The sequence below is a fragment of the Pseudonaja textilis genome, chromosome Z (genome assembly GCF_049901715.1).
Source record: "Pseudonaja textilis isolate UNSWEBS1 chromosome Z, rPseTex1.2, whole genome shotgun sequence".
Lineage (NCBI taxonomy): Eukaryota > Metazoa > Chordata > Lepidosauria > Squamata > Elapidae > Pseudonaja > Pseudonaja textilis.
The window spans coordinates 5,363,320-5,380,605 of NC_142008.1; the positions used below are offsets into that span (position 1 = coordinate 5,363,320).

The 17,286-nt window shown below is 39.0% G+C and overlaps 1 protein-coding gene across 6 annotated transcripts in view; it reads left to right on the top strand.

Annotated features, from left to right (window-relative positions):
* Positions 1–17,286, top strand: part of LOC113447963 (sodium channel protein type 5 subunit alpha-like) — a 381,002-nt gene that overhangs the window by 145,777 nt on the left and 217,939 nt on the right. For all 6 annotated transcript variants that reach the window (XM_087917483.1, XM_087917477.1, XM_087917478.1 and 3 more), the window contains one exon: positions 15,442–15,505. In XM_087917483.1, the coding sequence (XP_087773609.1) occupies positions 15,442–15,505 (64 nt within the window). The remainder of the gene's footprint in view (positions 1–15,441; positions 15,506–17,286) is intronic.

The window sequence follows — 17,286 nt, forward strand, 5'->3', positions numbered from 1 at the left end:
CGGGTTCTCTCCTTGATTAGTTTCCACCCATTGCTACTTGTCCTGCCCTCAGCTGCTTTGGAGAATAGGTGACCCCTTCTATTTTGTGGCAGCCCCTCAAATATTGAAAGACTGCTATCATGTCACTACTAATCTTTCCCTTTGTTAGACTAAAAGTGAGCATTTTAAATTCTGTATAAACTAACCAGCCGTACTCTTATTATTCACTTCTGTGGCTCCTCTGATTCTATTCATTTCCTCCAATCTTAGGACTGTAAAGCACTTCAAGATCCAAATTAAGATAGGGAAAGATTTAAACCATGCAGAGATCCTTCACCAAGCAAAATCCTTAGCCAAGCTGCAGCCATGAAATATGAACATTGCTATTTTTGCATATAGTTTTTGATTTACAACCACAATTGGGAACAGAATTACTGTTGTTAAGCAAAGTGGTTGTTAAGTGATTTGTTCCTGATTGTATGAGCACGTTGGCCACAGTTGTTAAGCAAATCATGGTATTTACATGAATCACAGGGTTGTAAAAGCAAAACTGTCTGCTCCCATTGGCTTTGCTTGTCAGAAGCTGGCCGGGAAGGTTGCAAGTGGTGATCATGTGACAACCCCCCCCCCCCAGGTTGCTTAACCAAATCATAAATACAAGCCTGTTACCAAGTACCTGAATTTTGATCACATGATTGTGCTTATAATGTCAAGAGTGAGTTCCTGTTGTAAGTGACCTTTTAAAATGCCACTTTGAACTTCAAATGGTTGTTAAATAGAATAGAATAGAATAGAATAGAATAGAATAGAATAGAATAGAATAGAATAGAACAGAATACTTTATTGGCCAAGTGTAACTGGACACACAAGGAATTTGTCTTGGTGCAATAAAAGAAAACATACATTCGTCAAGAGTCAAGAATCATAAGATATGACACTTAATGATAGTCACAGGGTACAATTAGCAATCAAATCATACTAGGAAACAGTCAATATAAATTGTAAGGATACAAGCAACAAAATTACAGTCCTACAATCACAAGTGGGAGGGAATGGGTGATAAGGAGTGATGAGAAGATTAATAGTAACAGTAGTGCAGACTTTGTAAATAGTTGGACAGAGTTGAGGGAATTATTTGTTTAGCAGAGTAATGGCATTCGGGACAAAACTGTTCTTATGTCTAGTTGTTCTGGTGTGCAGTGCTCTATAGTGTCATTTTGAGGGAAGGAGTTGAAACAGTTTATGTCCGGGATGTGAGGGGTCTGTAAATATTTTACAGCCCTCTTTTTGACTCGTGCAGTATACAGGTCCTCGATGGAAGGCAGGTTGGTAGTAATTGTTATTTTCTGCAGTCCTAATTATCCTCTGAATTCTGTGTCTGTCCTGTTGGGTTGCAGAACCAAACCAGACAGTAATAGAGGTGCAGATGACAGACTCCATCATTCCTCTGTAGAACTGTAAACAAATGGCTGTAAATTGAGGATTTTCTGTAATGACAGACAGCTACCATTTGGACAGCTACCCAGAATCACATGTGTGAGATGGGCAGCTGTATAAATTGAATATATAACTAAATGAATATGGTTCCTTTTTAAAAAAAAAAAAACACCTCTCACGCAGTTACTCTTGTCCTTAGCAGTAGATAAGGCTTGAGATGGGATCCCTGGAGACTGGGGTTCATCCTTGACCAAGTCACTTCCTGGGTCATCTTGGCCAACAGCCAACCTAACGTGTAGGTAGTCCTCAATGTACAACCACAAACAAGCCCAAAATGTATGTCGTTAAGTGAGACATTTGCTAAGTGAGTTTTGCCCCAATGGATGACCTTTCTTTCCTCAGTTGTTAAGTGAATCACTGCAGTTGTTGAATTGGTAACATGGTTGTGAAGTGAATCTGGCTTCTCCATTGACTTTGCTTGTTCAAAGATTGGAAAAGGTGATCAAGACTCCAGGACACTGCAACTGTCATAAATGTGAGTCAGTTGTCAAACATTTGAATGTAAATCATGGGAACATGGGAAAGCCATGGTCATAAGTGTGAAAAGTGGTCCTAAGTCACTTTTTACAGTACTTTTGTCATTTGGAATGCTCACTAGGCAAATTGTTGTATGTCGAGGATTACTTCACAGGTTTGGGGGACAAAATGAAAAGATTCTTCCTGATGTGTGCCACCTTGTATTGGGTGCCAAGGATCAGGACTATATGTTAAGTTTTAGTTCAAAATAATTATTGCTCAAGCCTATACAGATAGTCCTCAACTTAAAACCACTCATTTAATGACCATTTCAAGTGATGCATGACCACTTTTCAAACTTACAACCATTGCAACATCCTTGTGATCATGTGATCAAAATTTGGACTATGACCAGGGATCATTTGATCACAATTTGTAACCTTCCCAGCAGGTTTCCGACAAGCAATCAATGGGAGAAGCCAGATTTCCTTAATGACCAAATGATTTACTTAACAAGTGCAATGATTCACTTAACAACTGTGACAGGAAAGGTCATAAAATGGAACAACATTCACTTAACAGCTGTCTTGCTTAGCAACAGAAATTTTGGCTTAATTGTGGACATAAGTCGAGAACTACCTATTCTCGAATTAACTAAATTAACTAACTAAAGAATTAACTAAAATTGAACACTAAATGGGCAGCAAATAAGAATCAACTGAATTCAAAAGAGGTTGAAGGATTTGTAGCAATGTATTGACTCTAAGCTGATGACACACTTAACTCCACCCCCTCCACCCCCAGTTTTTCCTGCTCTTCTCCTACATCTTGCATATAATAACCACAACAATAGAGTATTAGCAAAACAAGTTGGAATTATTCTTTGATTAGCTGCACAGCAGGATAAAATTCAATAGCTGCCTCTTTCCTGCAGTGTCAGGAGGCATGTGTTTTGTTGAACGTTTTCCAACTGTTCAGGGATTTAAAAAATAACTAGGCTCAGCACATGCATCTGTAATGGATGGAGGGGATCAAGAATTGGATGATGCTATATCCACTAGTTCCATATGTGGTGCTGTTATGCATTTTTTTTTTAAAAAAAGCCAAATATGAATGGCATTTTGTAAATTTTATGCTGAGGTGAATGACTTAAGATTGTTTGAAGGTTATTGATCACTCTACGTAATAAGATTGTGCATTTCAGAAGTTGGAAGATTGATGTAGAAAATGCAGAGAGTGAGGATAAGGATGCTGAATTCAACCAAAGTGAGACTAGATTAAGTAAACGCCTATCATTGTTCATTAGGAAGCAGCATTTCAGTTTGAATCTCAGTGCAGTAGTTACATTTGCTCAAGGAATTACACGCCACTGAAGAAATTTTGTATAAAACTATGGCGTGAACAAAAATCTAACAAGATGGTATCTAACAAGATGAGATCCAGCATCTTCTAATACCAGGTAGTTCAGACTCTGGACATCTCTGATCCTTCAGGAGTTGCCAGTTGGAACAGGCTAGGAAATAATAAACAAGGAGAAATGTTTAGGGCAGCTACGCTGACTGGGGAATTCTAGGAGTTGAAGTCCTCATACTTTCAACTTGCCAAGGTTGAGAAACAATGGTTTAGGTATTTTTGGTTTCCTTTCTCCTTCCACGGAGAAAAGAAGATAAGCAACAACGTTAACCACGATGGGGAAAGACCTTAAGATTTGCCACAGGCAGAGAAATTCTTCTGCATTTCCCACTCAAATTCTTATTCAAAGAGATGGTAGAGAATGGTTGGGTTTTTTCCAATGTCTTTTAAAAGAGGAGAGCTTTGATGGAAATCTCCTGACTAATGTATTACATTCTTGTGTTTAAGGTATGAAGGACAGTGGCTATGACCTTCTACAGGTAGTCCTCGAATTACGACCACAATTGAGCCCACAATTTCTATTGCTAAGCGAGACAGCTCTTAAGTGAGTTTTGCCCCATTTTGCAATCTTTCTTGCCATGGTTTTTAAGCGGATCACTGCATTTATTAAGTTAATAACATGGTTGTTAAATGAAACTAGCTTCCCCATTGACTTGGTTTGTCAGAAGGTTGCAAAAGGGATCACATGATCCTGGGATACTGCAACCATCAAAAATATGAGTCAGTTGACAAGCATCCAAATTTTGATCACATGACGATGAAGATACTGCAGTGGTTGTAAGTGTGATAAAATTGGTCATAAATCCCTTTTTGTTCTTGTGGCTTTGTGCGGTTACTAAATAAATGGTTGTACGTAGAGGACTACCTGTGCTGTCATTATTTGGCAGTGGCTTTCATCTCCCTGGCTAGCTTTTCACACTTTCATTAAATCCCAAGAGGAACTGTCTAGGGGAAGGATTTTTCAATATCTATAGACGGGATGGAATCACAATCATTGTTAATGGAATAATATGACAAATGGTTAGAGAAATTCTTCTTCTATTGGAAAAAATTCTGGAGTCATTGTCTTCTTTTCAGTTCTACTTCAAGAAATTAAGATAGGTGGCCAAACTATTGAGATATTTGATGCTCATGGGAAAAGCTTGGAAAAAAAGAACAATTGTTCCTTACTCAAAATGAGAATCAAACACAAAAGACTGAAAATACTTCAAAGAAGGAAAGATTTGGGGCCTGAACATGATAAGTCAGCCTGGAACTTTTAATGGTATACATTTTCTGTTAAATTGATTTCAGCAAGTTAAAAGGAATTTAAAAATTATTTGTACATGGTATTGCCTCCCACACTTTAAATTGCATTATATTAATCTGAATCTTTCTAGAAGGGGTAGAACGGTTGTCAACCAACTGGAATTGTGCTTTTTGCAGTATCTAGTGGCAGGGCCCATTTCCCCCAAATTTGTTTGAAAGCTTTTGAAAAAACACACACACAAGTCTTTAATAATTAATGTTAGCAGCGGTATATTGTCCATCCCTCCCCCCTTGTTTGACTTATAAAATGATGCAAGACAAGAAATGTTGGTAGTTGCTTAATTTAGCAAACCCAAACACTGGAAAAGAAAGAACACGCTCCTAAGGTGATATAGATCCAATTAATATACAGAGGTGACTTGATTCCGTTAGTCAAAGCAAAGATGACTACCTGTATATCTATTAGGTTAGAAAGTTGTAGCTTTAGTCCGACAAGATTCTGTCTACTAGCTGTAAACAAATAAAGAACTGGACTCAATTGGATTAAACTCTGTCATCTTTGGGCCTAGGCCTGACAAATATTCCTATACATTCCAAAACTACGCAAAACTGCCTGAGGTATTTTTTTTTTTTATAAAAATGAGGGGCAATGACTTTCTGAGCAGGAATGTAATTCTTGATGGAGGAAATGATGAAGTCATCTGAACAATGAAAAATTTTCTTTATTTGGGGGTAGAAAGAGTATTTAGGGTGTAAGAAGCCAGCTCAGTATCCTTGATCTTGTTGGAGAGGAAAAGTCAGAGCCAGAAGGTGGAGTCCAGAGAGGAATCAGCTTGGAGTCCTTACATTACCACAAATGAGTCAAATGCAGCCCCCCTTGAAATCCGTTAATTCTTATCTAGTGCCAATTTAGTGCTGACTCTTAGTTGATTAGATTTTGTGTATAGGCTCAAGCAATAAATCTTCTCTACTAGAATGTAATGTGTGATCCTGATTCTCCATACCTCACATTCAGTAGATACTCAGCATTGGCCAAAAATTTTCAAGGAAGAAGCGTATACCAAGCAAACTCTTTTTAACAATTTTTTCTGCTGTTAAGCTTGCTGAGAAGTCTAAAGTTACCTTCCCCAATTTCATCCCCACCAGACATATCTGCCCACAGCTCCTACATTTTTTCAGTGTGGCCAATACAGGTAGTCCTCAATTTACAACAGTTTATTTAGTGACTGTTCAAAATTACTACGGCACTGGAAATAGTGACTTATGACCGTTTTTCACATTTACAATAATTGCAGCATCCCCACAGCCACTTGATCAAAATTCAGACGTCTGACAACTGACTCACATTTATGACAGTTGCAGTGTCTTGGGGTCATGTTATCCCCTTTTGTGACCTTCAGGTGAGTAAAGTCAATGGGATTCACATAACAACCATGTTACTAACTGAACAACTGTAGTGACTCATTTAAGAAAGGTTGTAAAATTGGGCAAAGTTGTTTGACTTAGCAACAGAAATTTTGAGCTCAATTGTGGTTGTAACTTGAGGACTTCCTGTGGTCACTGGTGGTGAATGATGGAAGTTGAAGTTCACGGTCTCCAGAGCAGAGAGTTTTACTTCAGAGTGTTAATAGTTACGATGTGAGGATTTTGATGACCATCTGACTATTGCAAATGCAAGGATTCTGATAAACTGTATTAAAACCAGATAATGTGTAGCTTCAGTTCTTCGTAAAACTGATGAATTATGTATGTTTATGGCAAATGTGTAACAACGAAGGAATATTTTGCTGATCAGAAAAAAACACACCCCGTATATGATTTTTTAATGTGTCTTTCTAGGAAAATAGATAGTCTCTAGGAAAGAAGCCTACGATTTGGCAGAGGAAATATGTCTTGATGGAGATGTTAATGGTACATTAAATAATAGTGCCATTTAAGAATTATGAGTCACCCTAGAATTTTAAGGAGTAAATAGCAATAAGAAAATTTGCAGCTGTCTTCTTTTTTGAAAAAAAATTAAGAAGATTTTTTTTTGGGGGGGGATGTATATGTGTGTGTGTGAAGGAGTAACACTTGCTTAATCCATTTATAAGAGTGGGCATTTTTGAAAATAATATAAAAAAATCTGTTTTGGATCTCACAGAATTACAAGGTCTGTTTTCATTACAAAATAAGTGGTTCTTTGGGTATCTATGAGTCTGAAAAATGGCTATGGCTGTTTATTGTATTCTTAAAGGAGTTAGAACAACTTTTTTCTAGATTTAAACATTTAGTTAATGTTTTAATGACAGCCTATTCCATCTAGACTATTCCTTCAGGCTATTGATGGCACCTGTTTCACAGATTATATATAATTACCTACTTATAAATACTTTTTATATAGTCTTTGACTTGCAACCACAATGAGATCAAAATTTCTGTTGCTAAGTTTGTTAAGTGAGTTCTGTTCCATTTTATGTCCTCTCTTATCACAGTTGTTAAGTGAATCACTGCAGTTGCTAAATTAGTAACACAGTTGTTAAATGAATTTGGCTTCCCCATTAACTTTGCTTGTCAGGTCGGAAAAAGTGATCATGTGACCCAGGAATTGCAACTATCCATGCCAATTGCCAAGCATCCAAATTTTAATTATGCAACCATGGGGATGCCACAATGGTCATAAGTGTGAAAAATGGTTTATACTGTAAGTCGTGTTTTCCAGTATCATCATAACTTCAGGTGGTCACTAAATAAATAGTTGTAAGCTGAGAACTACCTGCAGTGTAATACAGATATTGTGGGGGAGGGAGATAGAACTGCTATGTGAAATAAGTGGCATATAAGTTTAACAAACAAACAAACTCCCTTTTAAACCCTATAATCCTTTTATCTGGGATAGAGTCGGGATGACTAGATGGAGCTGAGCATTTACTGGCCGGATACCCTTCCTGACGCCTACATGGAGTTCACAGCAGATAATTTCTCTGCTGTGAACTTCACTGCCTAGAAATGAACTCTCAATCTTCCGAGTGGGAGGTGAACATCACCACGCCACTGTAAATAAATAAATAAGTAAGTAAGTAAATAAGTAAATAAAAATAGCATATTAGCATTTCTTTGTCTGAAGATTCCTGTCTTGCAAATTACCAACATGCTGAATCTGTGCACATTTACTGATTTGCTGGAAACCAAGATGTCAACTTTTAGTAGCCTACTTATCCATGTTTTAGTGGAATAAATATTTCTGCATATTTTCTTCAGCTGAACAAAAGGGCTATTAATCTTTATTTACCAACAGAGGTGAATTTAAAAAAAGCAGACCCCGCTCATGGACTTATAATCTCACTCTTCCTGACATGTCTTATTACCCCAATGATCCTTACAAAAATTCTGCAAGGGTGGATAGTATTATAATATTCAATTTATAGTTTGATGGGAGTGATTTAAGAATGAGGGCTAAGAGACCTAGAGAATATGTATGTATGAAAGAAAATGTAGATTTAAAAAAGTTATATTTCTGGTATCTCTCCATCTCTGTTGTTCTCTAGCTTCCTCTTCATTGCACTAGGAGATGGAATATTATTTGTTTATCTATTTATGAAAATTCATCACTCTGGGCAGCAAACAATCTACCAGTATTTAAGAAAGTATTTTTTTCTTAAATGATTCAGTTAATAATCAGTAATAATTTATTTATATGCTTGCTGACTCCTAGTAACTCATGAATAAGAGCCCAAAAATAATGCAAGGAACAAAAAGAACTGAGGTGCTATGTAACAATTCCATCCAAAAACAAAAACTGTGAAAATTAAGGATCCTTTGTAGTTTTGAAAGATTGACTTTCAAACCTAGTTATTCGCAGCCCCAGAGTTAGTACTTGCAAGAGATAAGGTCCACTTACCTGCTCAAAGGTGTGAATGCTTATTGATCTGTGGGAAGCTGATTTTGGATAATAGCCATGGAAAAGTTGGTAGTTTTCAGAAAATTTGAAATGTGAAAGGAGGTCAGAGGATATCTTGCAAACTATCTTGCTGAAATTGCATGCTAGGCTGGTAATATTTTTCATCGCTCACAGGCTCCTATTTTTTTACGCCTTGGCTGAAATCCCTGTAAATTCACTGCGTTTCTTTTGCCCTTTGGAATAGGATTTTAAGGATTATTTTAAAGGAGGGCAGGTAGCTTGGGCTATAATTGCTTCTGCAGAATGTAAAATGGCTTTATAGAATACTTCCCATGTTCTAGCTTCATGATTAGAAATTGAGGACAGAATTTATGAAATCCTATGAAAGTTTTGACTGATTTTGACCTGAGTAGGCTAGAGAATTTATTAAAAGAAGCAAACACTGTTTAAATTCTCTTTTGACTGTGGACTACTGCTCCAAAACAAAGTGTACATTACTCCTGAGAGTAATGTACATTTACTCCTTCTACTTTTTGGGAGGAGGGATGCTCATGGATATTTATGGAACGAGCATTAATAAAAATCAAACCTATGCCTATAAAAATTTAGCATATTGTAGCTCTCAACTCGACATAGCCCATTCTCTAAGATTTTGCTTTATCGCATGCAAAGAGCTTGTTGCCTGAGCAGTGTTCAGAAGATAGAAAACACTTCCTTGGAGGGCAACCCAACATCTAATTCTATTCCGCATCATTGAGCCATGATGGCACAGTGGTTAGAATGCAGTATTGCAGGATGACTCTGCTAACTGCCAGGTGTTTGATCCTGACCAGCTCAAAGTTGACTCAGCTTTCCATCCTTCCGAGCACCCAGATTGTTGAGGCAGTAGGCTGACTCTGTAAACCACTTTGAGAGGGATGCAAAAACACTCCGAAGTGGTATATAAGTCTAGCTGCTATTTCTACAATCCTAAACCTGGTTTATTCAATGGGGAGAAGGAAGAGGCAGATTCTTACTGTGGTTTCTCCTGGATATTAATCTGCAGTCAGATGCCTTTTTTTTTTCTTTCAGTTTTGGCGAGCTGAGAGAGAGATAAACCTTCTGAGTTAACTTTATGTTTTCAGATAAAAATATGACATAGCAGTCATAGTACAGAAAGAACTATAGAAATTGGAGGAAACTACGATACACCACACAAATTATAGCGCACACTATTGACAGCCATTCTCAGAAGTTCTGAAAGTTCTAAAAATGATACTGCAAATTCTGTAATCCTGTCACAGATATTGTAGTTATGCCCTATAAGCACTTTCTTGCATTATTTTAAAAAATTAGCATTCCTTTTATTGCTGCATATTTCAGCTCACCCCTTAATCAGCCTATAAAGAGTGCCTCCAACACCCTCCTCTTTCTGTCACCTAGGCTGTAGTGATTTTGCCTTGCAGGGGCTCGCTGAATTGGGCGAGCATGAAAAGATAGCTGGCATTGCTTTTTTATCTTTTATCTATCCTGTAGAGGCATGAGATGGCTCGTTGCACATTCTTTTCTGCCACAGTCATGCTGTTTTGCTTTATAAGCACCTTGTCACATCCAGAGATAGCTAAGTTCTACTCAACACCATCACACCCAACATGAGGAAAGGGGAAAAAATGGACGGGAAGAATGCTTGAAAGAAAAGTGGCTACTTATCGGCTGCCAAAACACTGCATCATTTCTGGGCATAATAAATGCTTTGGGCATTCTTTCGTTATTCTAAGATGAGATGACCAAGTTTAGCAGAACTTCTACTGCTGTACCATAGAGAGTATGTTAACTTACTGCACCTGTGTACGGTTTGCCAATTGCACAGTGGCAGATAGGAAAGCACTCCAGACGGTTAATGTCATTGCCCAGAGGATGGACCTTGAGTCTTTTAGTTTGTTGTTTACAAAATTGTTGAAAGCACAGATGGAATTGGTGCGTAGAAGGTTGTCTTCTTGTTTAATGTGATAATTGGTGCATTCAGTTTTTATCTGGTGGCATAAATTTTGGATTGGCTTTTGAAGTTGGTAACGTGACCAGATTTGTTTTTCCGCCAAAGTGAATTCTTTTTGGATTGAAGCTTCCTTATTGTTATGGGTAATTTGTTTTTTCTGGTTTAGGGAGTTGTTAATGGTACATATAGTTTGATGACTCTAGACTTCAAGTAAAAACATGTTGCAATGGTCTTCTACAGTATTGCATCCAGTGAATAGAAATTGCCAATCAAGGGATGAGAGATCGTTGTTTATAAGATCATAGTTGCCTTTTTTGAAGTTATAATTGGGGATTCTGTCATTGTGATGATTTTTGTGTGGATGTATGTTGAGACAAAAGTCAATCATGTTGTGGTCACTGTTGGAATAGGGTTCTTTAATTTGTATTCCGTAAATTGAATTCAAACTATTGCAGAAGATGAGATCGAGGCAGTTATTAAGTCTTAAGTGTTGTTGGTTACTAGTTGTTCTAGTCCCAGATTTGTTACTGCATTGTAGAAGGTTGCATGTGTGGGTTCAGTGGTACATTCATTAAGGGTCCAGTTAATGTGAGGTAGATTGAAGTCACCAAGAAAGATAAGCATGTGGGCAGGATGCTGCCCATGTTAGTAGTGTATTTAGCTTGTTTGCAAGTTCGATGTCATAATCAGGGGCTCTGTAACATAGTAAGAACCGAAATGTGATATTAAGGACAGTTCACAGACGATGGTCTCTGGAAGAGCAAGCTCCTGGGTAACTTGGATGTTTTTTAGATGTAGGGACTTTTTATAGAAGATAGCAGCACCACCTCCTCTACGGATTTCACGATCTGATCGGAAAACATGATAGTCTATTACTGTGGTAATGGAGTCAGGGAGAGATGCATTGAGCCGTGTTTCACAGGCAAATATGATGTCGAATGTTGCTGTATGTAGTAAGAGGAGAAATTCAAGTATTTTATTTACAAGGCTTCTTGCATTGAGTAGCTTGCATTTAAGGCCAGCAATAGTTGGAATTAAGGTAGTTAGGGGTGTGCATGCCTAGTTTTGAGTGATGTTGCATGACGCTATTAAAGCCAACCTCTTTAACACATTCTTTGGCTCAGTACTTGTAAACAGCAATGGATCATGCCCAGTATTTCCTACTCGAACCACAGTCAACTACAATGATCTAATACATATCGATTTTACAGAAGACAATGTTGAAAAAGCACTATGTAATCTAAAACCATCTCTATCTATTGGACCGGATGGAATATGTGCCTACTTCTTAAAAAAGCTATCCACTGCCATAGCAGAACCTCTAAGCGTAAGCCTTGAAAAATCTTTCAGAGCCAGCTCCTTGCCAAAACTATGATCACAAGCCACGGTCATCCCCATCTTCAAAAAGGGAGACCCCAGCCTAGTTGAAAATTACAGACCAATCTCTTTATGCTGCGTCACCTGTAAAGTCATGGAATCAATTATTAACCAATCCATCATCCTCCACTTAGAAACAAACAACCTAATCTCTAATAAACAATTTGGTTTCAGAAAAAAACTATCCTGTAATCTGTTAAACGGCTAAGGCCGTCTTTTCGGGGGTGACTTAATTTCCTCCCCCACCTAGATCGGCCCATACACACTCCCCTCGTCTCAAGGCTGCTTCTATCGCCAATGAAAGCTCCCCGAAGGCAGAGTCCCCAGCCGCTTCATGGTGAGGCGTGGCTGCCCGTGTCCCTTCACCATTAGACAATCTCGGGCAATGGAAGCTCCCCAAGTGCAGTCACCAGCCACTTCGGCCAGTAAAAGCGGCCTCGGGGAGAGCGCACATAGACACACTCCCCTTGCCACGAGGCTGCTTCTATCGGCCGGCAAAAGCTCCCCAAAGGCAGAGTCCCCAACTGCTTTGGTGCATGGCATGGCTGCCCGTGTCCCCTCACTTTTAGGCAGTCTCTTTCGGGCGATGGAAGCTCCCTAAGTGCAGTCACCAGCCACTTCGATCGGCCGGGTAGAAGCGGCTTCACGGCGAGGGGAGTGTGTGTGTGTGCTCGCCCCAAGGCCGCTTCTACCAGCCGATCAAAGTGGTTGGTGACTGCATTTGGGGAGCTTCCATCACCCGAAACAGACTGCCTAAAGGCGAGGGGACATGGGCAGCCATGCCACGTCCTGAAGCGGCTGGGGACTCTGCCTTCAAGGGAGCTTACGTCAGCTGATAGAAGCGGCCTCGCAGCGAGGGGAGTGTATGTGTGCACTCACCCCGAGGCCGCTTCCCCCAGCCGAAGTGGCTGGTGACTGCACTTGGGGAGCTTCCATCGCCCGAAAGAGACTGCCTAAAGGTGAGGGGACATGGGCAGCCACGCCACGCCCTGAAGTGGCTGGGGACTCTGCCTTCGGGGAGCTTCTATCAGCTATCGGGGTATTCTAGCCTAGGCTACCTGCAGGGCACTCCTAAAGGCAAGTTTTCTCCCCATCCCCCACCCCTGCCCTTCCCCTCCATTTCTCTTCCCCTTGTGTAGTTCTAACAAATGATGTGAGAAATGGCGGGGAAACGCATGGTTTAAATAGGCCTAAATTTGGGGGGCAGGGCTTAATTTCACTTCATACCTAGAAATCATGCTGGGCCTTCCTATTGGTGGAGGCCGTATTGTTGGAGAAACACGGTTATAACTAGATCATACAAAACATTTGCTAGACCAATACTCGAATACAGCTCATCAGTCTGGAACCCACATTACGTACCTGATATTAACACAGTTGGGAAAGTCCAGAAATATTTCACAAGAAGAGTTCTCCACTCCTCTACTCGTTACAGAATACCTTATGCCACCAGACTCGAAATTCTAGACCTAGAAAAGCTAGAACTACGCCGCCTTTGATCCGATCTAAATATAGTATATAAAAACATACATTGCAATGTCCTACCTGTCAATCAATACTTCAGCTTCAACCATAACAACACAAGAGCAAACAATAGATACAAACTCAAGGTTAACTGCACCAAACTTGATTGCAGGAAATACGACTTCAGCAACAGTGGGGTCAATGTCTGGAATGCTCTACCTGATTCTGTGGTTTTTTTCCCCAAACCCCAAAAACTTTCCTTAGACTGTCTACTATTGACCTCACCCCTTTCCTAAGAGGTCTGTAGGGGGCGTGCATAGGCGCACCAACATGCCTACTGTCCCTGTCCTATTGTTTCTTTTATTTTTTTATTTTTCTTATATGTATTCATGTATTCATAACTATGTTTTTACTTATACCTATTATCTTGTAAGCAATTGACAAAAATAAAAATAAAAAAAAAACATTCTCAAAGATCCATCTCATCCTGGGCACCCTTTTTTTGAACTATTACCATCTGGCAGACAGTACAGGACAATAAAAACAAGGCCAAATAGGCTGAAAAACAGCTTCTATCCCAGGGCAGTAGCTCTGTTGGATTCTACTGTATAGTGCAATATTAATGCAGTAATCAAGGATTTTCAATTCAATGTATAGAATATGAAGAATATGTGTTTGTGTTTATTTTCATGGTCTTCATGTGCACTGAAGATGGTGTTTGATTGCGTTGTACAGGGTGCAATGACAATAAACTAAACTAAACTGTGTAGTAAAGTAGAATCCAAAATGCAAAGAGTTCCTGGATCTCTCCCTTTAGTGGTCTAGACAAGGAGTCCCCACATTTGGCAACTTTAAGACACAATTCCCATAATTCCCCAGCCAGAATGGGGATGGGGGTGTCAGCTAAGGGGGAAGGAGAGGCAGGTAATGTTGATCTCATCCTGCCTGACTCCAGGATGAGGCCTCTAATGGATCGGTAAGACCACAAGAATAGCCTGACTGAGTCAGGCCAAGGTCTCTTTTATCCCAGCTGTTTGTTTATAAACGGTCCTTGGCTTATGACCACAGTTGAACCCAAAATTTATGTTGCTAAATGAGACATTTGCTAAGTCAGTTTTGCCACAGTTTTACAATCTTTCTTGCCACAGTTGTTAAATGAATCACTACAGTTGTTAAGTGAGTAATATGGTTGTTAAGTGAATATGGCTTCCCCATTCACCCTGCTTGAGAGAAAGCCGCAAAAGATGATCAAATGACCCACCCTAAATATAAGTCGGTTGCCAAGCATCTGAGTTTTTATCCCATAACTATGTGGGTGCTGCCGTGGTCATAAGTGTGAAAAACGTCATAAGTCACTTTTTTCAGTGCCATTGTAGTTTAGAAGCAAAGGTGGTATTCAGCAGGCTCTGACCAATTCTGGAGAACCGGTAGTGGAAATTCTGAGTAGTTCAGAGAACCGGCAAATACCGCCTCTGACTGGCCCCGCCCCCATCTAGTCTCTGCCTCCCATTGAGTCCCAGCTGATTGGCTGGGTCTTTTTTGGTTGTCCTGCACAGGAGAACAGAGCTGGAAAGCAGGCTGGTGGGGGGGGGATGGGGATTTTGCCACGCCCACCAAGCCATGCCGCGCCCACCAAGCCACGCCCGCAGAACCGGTAGTAAAAAATTTTGGAATCCCACCACTGGTTAGAACAGTCACTAAGCAAGCTGTTATAAACCAAGGACTATTCAACTCCCATAATCCTTAACCAATATATGTCATATTTATTTTTGCCTATTACTATATGCATGAATGTTAAGTTACTTTATATAAATATACTCCATGTTGTCTTTTGATCCTGATGCTACACAAGTGCATCTCTGATGCATCCAAAACAGTCTGGAATCTCCTGGTGGCCTCCTGTCCCACTATTCAGAAGTTATCAACCAGCTGCTGGGGTCTATTTATCCAGATATGTAGGGGAGAAAAGCATCTATGGAGGTGGGGAGGAATGGATTCTCACCTAGACGCAACTCTTAGTGCGCCAAAATATCATACATCCAGACAATTTTGAACAATTCCCCATTTAGACTGATAAAGGGGATCACATTTTTTTCAGCTTGCACCTTTTGTTAATTAAAAACACTTATTGATCATTGCATTTCTGTTACAGACAACTACTTCATTAAAGAGGGCACAACAGATCCATTACTGTGTGGCCACAGCACAGATGCTGGGTGAGTTTTATTTGATCACATTCTGAGAAAGGACAAACCTCTGTTACAACTAGATATTCTTAGTTTTCCTAATGTTGTGCGGAAACCACGATTACGTCATATATGTTGCAATGTCATTGTACAAATGATGTAAATTTCTTAATTTGACTTATTTGGACAGTGATATCTCAATATGTGTGATTCACTTCTCCCCTATCCCTTTACAGAGGTACTTGATAATTTCTTTGTTTGTTACTGTTGAATGAAGTTTCTGAAATAAGTAAAACAAGCTCCTGGGTATTTCATAACAGGTCTTTGGAAACTTGGTTAGATATTTTATTTATTTTTATTTATTATTAGACTTCTATGCTACCCATTTCGCCAAGGTGACTCTAGGTGGTTTGCAGTCATATTAATTAAAATACCATGTTAAATATTAAAATGTTAACGCCTTAAATAAGAGCCACAGAATTAAAATTTTAAAATTAACATTTTATGATAAAATGTGTTTAACCATGACGGAAAGAAAAGGAGCAAAGTCCACAGGGAGAGGTTTGACTACAAGTAGTCCTCAAGTTATGACCACAACTGAGCCCAAAATTTCCATTACTGAGCAAGTCAAGTGAGTTTTGCCCCACTTTACGATATTTCTTGCCGTAGTTGTTTAGTGAATCACCGCAGTTCTTAAGTTAGTAACGTGGTTATTAAGTGAATCTGGCTTTCCGATTGACTTCTCTTGTGAGAAGGTCACAAAAATATGATTACACAAAGCTGAGACACTGCAAGCATCATAAATATGAATCAATTGCCAAGAGTCCAAATTTTGATTATGTGACCCTGGAGATGCTGCAATGCTCATTAAGTGTGAAAAAACAGCCATAAGTCACTTTTCTGAGTGCTGTTGTAACTTCAAGCAGTCACTAAAAAATGGTTGTAAGTGGAGGACTACCTGTTGGTCATATTTCTCCACATTTCTAGTTCTCAGAAATGTTAGATTGGATGCAAACTACTGTAGCTGAGTTGACTAAATTAGTTGAATTTAATGGCACAGACGTGTAATTTAAATGTATGCCAAGTTATTGCATGAATTTCAGTTTTTTTTTAAAAACTACAACAGACTCTGACAGCTCTTTTCTTGGAAGTAGAGTTCACTAGGTTCAATGAGACTTACTTTCTATATTGATTTCCTTGGAAAGTACAACATTATGTATGCTTATTTGAAAGTACTTTAAAAATTTGAAGCCCAGTAAGACTAATTGCTAATTGCTGCATTTCGGGCTGCTTCAGTTCAGTGGAGCAACTCATGATTGTTAGTTCAGCTCTAGATGGCAGTCATACTTCAGAGGGTCAATGCGAATGGCGAAGATGGTCATCCAGTCATGATAATAATAACATTATCTGCAGAAAAAGATCAGGTTAAGTTGCTAATATTTTTTTCAAAGTCTATATTGCTAGTATTTTCCTCATTTATTATCCTCTTCTTCCTTCTCCATCAGGAACTAACGAATGTGCTTGTTGTGGCATTCAGTTAATTATTAAAAAAGGAGAATTCTAGAAAAGAGAAGGGGACATAAGAGAAAAAAAATTGAAATAGAGGCATGAGAGAAAAGCAAGAATGAAAATGATTAATTCCAGTGTTGTTGCTTTCAAGAAACACAGCGTATTTTTAAAGACCTTCAGAAAACATGTCTATGATGATATTTTAAAAGAATTTCCATAGCAGCATTTTAAAATAATTTCTAAAGAAATCTAAATGCCACAGTTGCCTTGAAATAAAAAATAAAACTGACATAAAACTATCC